This window comes from Oryzias melastigma, linkage group LG16 (assembly GCF_002922805.2).
Source record: "Oryzias melastigma strain HK-1 linkage group LG16, ASM292280v2, whole genome shotgun sequence".
Classification (NCBI taxonomy): domain Eukaryota; kingdom Metazoa; phylum Chordata; class Actinopteri; order Beloniformes; family Adrianichthyidae; genus Oryzias; species Oryzias melastigma.
The window spans coordinates 402,498-407,229 of NC_050527.1; the positions used below are offsets into that span (position 1 = coordinate 402,498).

Consider the following 4,732-nt stretch of genomic DNA (forward strand, 5'->3'; position numbering starts at 1 on the left):
ATATTACCTTTTACCACTAAAAAATAATTTATTTATAAAATATTAGTTATATTTTGTGAGTTTTTCCCTATCCGGAAGTAAAACGACTCGATTCCTGAAGCTCCGCCTGCCGCTGAGTGCAGCTGCAGTTCGCTCCATGACGTCATCCTAGAGTCTGTGGCAGTATGTGTATCTTCACTTGTATTAATTAAAATCAACCTAATCTGTGTTTGAATTTTTTTGCACCTCTCTAGTGCCACCCAGTCTGAAAAATACAAGAATTTGTTCTTACTTGTGTTTTAAATGCAGATGTTCATAAGTTAAAACTTTGTTATGAAGAGAAATTAACATTTACACTCAATAAAATTAAACAAAAACGTGTAATTTTTCCTCTTTATTATAAAGCAGCATGTTAAAATCAACGATACATTAGGTTGATAATATGAACTTTATTTACACACAGATCAATGATCTCGTTTCACCATTCCTTATTAGATAAAACATCTTGATTATGAGGACTTTTAATATCACATAAATTACAGTTAATTCATTTTTTATATTTTTTGAGGGGTAAAACAAATGCTACAAATGTTAGACCAACATTTAAAAAACAGCTATTGTTGTAGTTAACAATAACATTTGCACAATCATGTCAAAGTTTAATAAATTTGGTCCCTCTTACACGCTCCAACCAGAACCCGAGCTGCAGCGTTCTGGACCAGCTGGAGACGTGAGAGGGATGACTGGCTAACTCTAAAATAAAGAGAGTTACAGTAATCCAACCGGGATGTGATAAAAGAATGCATTACTGTCTCAAAATTTAGAATATTATTAGCTTTTATAAGAAGTGGGTCAGAATAAAAAAAAGTGTTGGTTACATTATTTAAAAGAAATACAATTAAAAAGTAAACTCCTGCAAAATCAACAACAGTGTGAATGCAGTCAGGCAACTCAGCAGATGGAAACCATAATTAAGTGAATTGAGAGTTGCACAGTTAATAGATGAAAAAAAATCTTTGAGTGAAATGCAACATATCTTGTTAATTTAAATGATGTACTGAGGAGAAATAGACTCTCTTAAAAGTATTTTAGTCAAAGGACAAAATTCAGTAAAATATCTTGCTCCAGTTAAATGTAAAACACACTAACATTTAGTAGCCTTATCATTATAAATGATAATCGGTTAATATGTAAGCACATTTTTAACTAATGTCGTCTCACCCTCCACGGGTAGTTATTCATCCAAGCTCAGGTCCTCTTCCACAGAGGTTTGGAAGCTTGAGGATCCTGAAGTATCTTTGCTGTTCCAGCACTGTTCTTTTCTGGACTTAAATATCTGAGGTTTTTCCAGGGCTCTGATGGAGCCTCTCCGTCACTTTGAGTCCTCCAATCACCACATGCACCACTGTCCTCTTCACCTTCCCAAGCTTTCTCCAAATCTTCCCAGAGTTCATGGTATTTCTCCAGTTTCTCATGTTCCTTCTTCCTCGTGCTGCTACATATCTGTAAAGACTTTGATTCCTCTAGGATTGTTAAGTGTCACTAAAGTAACCTTTTTTAGAATGTTAAATGTGGTAAAATTGAAAAAGAACATGATTTAGTTTAAAAAAAAATGTAACTTAAAAATAAAGTCAGAGAAGTCTAGCTGCATTCTGAGTTTAAGGAAAAGCAAAGCATAAGAAACAACAAATATTTGCTCTCAGCTTTTCAAAACTAAACTTACATTCATTTATTGATGCATACCTCTTTTAACTTGAAATGAAACTCAAAGAAATGACTGCTCTCTTCATTTAACAAAAAACCCTTGAAGTAGGTCTATCTGATTTTCTTTAAATAACTCAAATATTGAAAAACCAAAACCAATTTTACTAAAGAAAAGCAGAAAAACGGATGAATAAAGAATGCAAGGTGGGATTTAGTGTATCTGTACCCTACATTCGTCAAAAGAACTTTTGTTTAGCTAAAAACATTTTTGTAGTTTTTAAACTGATTTTTTTAATCCAAGTACTTCTATTAAAAACAATATATTTTTCTTTGTCTAAAAAAAATTAGAGCTGCGGTCAGAGAAACATTTGTGTTGTTAATTATTTTTAGCAATATTTAAAAAATGTCATTATTTGCAGTAGATAAAGATGTAACAGTTGAACAAAAAAGCAGATTAAACTATATAAACATTTAAATGTAGAAATCACATATTGATCTTAAAATACAACTCTTAAAATTAAAAATATTTAGATTTATTTTAATTAATTATTTGTTTTGTAATTTGTATTTTTGTCATGCTATCAAAAAGATTCAATGCAGTAAAGAATGTATATTGAACCTTTAAAATCTTGCGAGAACCTCTTTGGTTTAACTTTTTATTTTAGTTTTTTTTTTTAAGGTTTAGTTCTTGGTTTTCTATAAATCCCGGGCACTTTATTTGCATTTTTAATCAGATGCTTCTGTTTAACGGCTAGCCAGTCTCTGTCTCATCAAACCTCTTGTCTCATTTTGTTTGTCATGATAAATGTAACACAAGGTCAGAGACGAGTTGAAGGGTTCAGTCCTGATCCTGAAAGCAGGGTAGACTGGCTCACTGAATGTGGTCTTGAAGGTGTGAAGGTGGATCACTTTGTCCAAGCAGACCTTGAAGAAAGACAAAGTACCAGCATCTGAGTCCAGATAGACTCCCACTCTGCTGGAAGGAACTCCATGGACTGCAGTGCTGATATTATTGTGGAGGACAGAGTGACTTTCATCAGAACACAGCAGGCTCCAGGATTTTTCATTCTTCCCAAGTCCACTGTTGTCACTTTCTCCCTTCCTTCTGATTCCTCTGTAAGTCACAGCGATGTAAACCTCCCCTTTCCACTCCACCTCCCAGTAACAGCGCCCAGTCAGGCCTTCTGTGCACAACACCTGTTTCCAGTAAGAAAACCTCTCTGAATGATCAGGATATGCCTGTTTCTCTTTCTCCATCATCACTGTCTTGTTGTAATTTCTCAGTATGAGGTTTCTGTGAGCTGTGTTTTCATCCAGCGTGAGATCAACAGCATCTAAAAGAGATTAAATAGTTTATTGCAGTTCTTTCTTCTTGATTGTTCATTTATTTAAATATATCTTAAATGTATTGATAAAGGCTTTTCATATAGATGTATATGTTGTACATAACAATTTTGCACTGATTGAATTGTAAATAGCTTGTTCTTTCCTTGTGTATTCCTGTTCTTATCGGGCTGTAGTAATTTGGTGACAAAGCATACAGCGGGAACATTTTCAAACATGTGTAAAAAAAACTTTTTGTCCTAACTTTTAAACAATTATTTATGAAGTACTATAAATAACGTTTGAACTTACACTTCCTTAAACCAGGCTTCATGAACTTGGGTCCTCGTGGTTTCATCCTATGAAATATAAAACATTGGCATTAAACAAAGAGAGTAAAAAAATGTGAAGTGCTGCAGCTGCGCGGCTGCAGTCACTTGTTAGATTATAAAATATAAACAATAAAGGTTGTGGCAAAATGCAATTTAATCAAAAGAAAATTATAAAAATTATTAGGTTAAAAGTTATTTCATTAATTACTATAAAATGTTAACAAAAAAAGTCTAAACAGTGCAGTATAAATATAAATAATAAGCAGACATCCTGCGACAAAACAATTTTTTAATGCTAAATGTATAGACACAACTCATGATAAGTTTTTTCATATTATTTCTTATTTTTCATAATGAGATATTGTGAAAATCTTAGTGGATTTCATGAACATAGTGTTTGTTTCACTTTTAATATTTTGGGGATAGGGAAGCTATTGTATTGGAGTGACAAAAACCTAATTTTGTTTTTTCCACATAATGGTCTCACTCTGGTCAGTGGGCCTTGGTTCTTGGGGTCAAAATAAAAAAAAAATCTCAAAAACATTTTCAATTTGGCATCAATTTCAACATTCTAGCTAACTCAAGTACAATTTGTCATCGTACTCAAGTTAGCTACGGAGGCCCTCAGGGCTCAGTTCTAGAGCCCATCCTGTTCATGCTTTACATGCTGCCCTTAGGAAACATAATCAGGAAACACAGCATTAATTTTCACTGTTATGCAGATGATACGCAGTTGTATTTATCAATTAAACCAGACCAGAATGACCACCTAGAGAAACTGAATTCCTGCATCAGAGACATTAAGACCTGGATGACAATTAATTACCTCCTCCTGAACCCAGAAAAAACTGAGGTCACATGATACTGTGTCCTAAACACCTGAGATGCTCTCTCAGATCAGATAGTCTCCTTGGATGGTGTAAATATTGCCTCCAATTAAACAGTCAGAAACTTAGGGGTTTTATTTGGCCAGGATTTATCATTTAAGGCTCACATATCTCAAGCTTGTAAAACTGCATTTTTTTGACCTACGCAATATAGCTAGGATCAGAAATATCTTATCTAAAGTGATGCTGCAAAACTCATCCATGCATTTGTTACATCTAGACTGGATTACTGTAACTCTTTACTTATAACGTGTCTGAAAAGTTCTTTAAAAAGTTTTCAGCTTGTCCAGAATGAAGCAGCGAAAGATTGTTAGCAGGAACTAGTAGAAGAGAACACATCACTCCTGTGTTAGCTTCTCTCCACTGGCTATCAGTTGAATCTAGGGTCAAGTTCAAAATCCTCCTGTTAACCTATAAGGCTCTGAATGGTGTGGTCCCAACTTATATTAAAGATCTCGTAGTTCCTTACCAACCAATCAGAACACTTTGCTCACAAAATGCTGGACT

At 34.0% G+C, this 4,732-nt stretch overlaps 1 protein-coding gene across 1 annotated transcript in view; it reads right to left on the bottom strand.

Moving 5' to 3' along the window:
- Positions 1-358: 358 nt before the first annotated feature.
- The window catches only part of LOC112143393 (NLR family CARD domain-containing protein 3), a gene marked incomplete in the record, with an annotated part of 23,109 nt that continues 18,735 nt past the window's right edge, over positions 359-4,732 (bottom strand). The window contains 2 exon segments of the mRNA XM_036215703.1: positions 359-3,017; positions 3,319-3,365. Of these exon segments, the coding sequence (XP_036071596.1) occupies positions 2,428-3,017; positions 3,319-3,365 (637 nt within the window).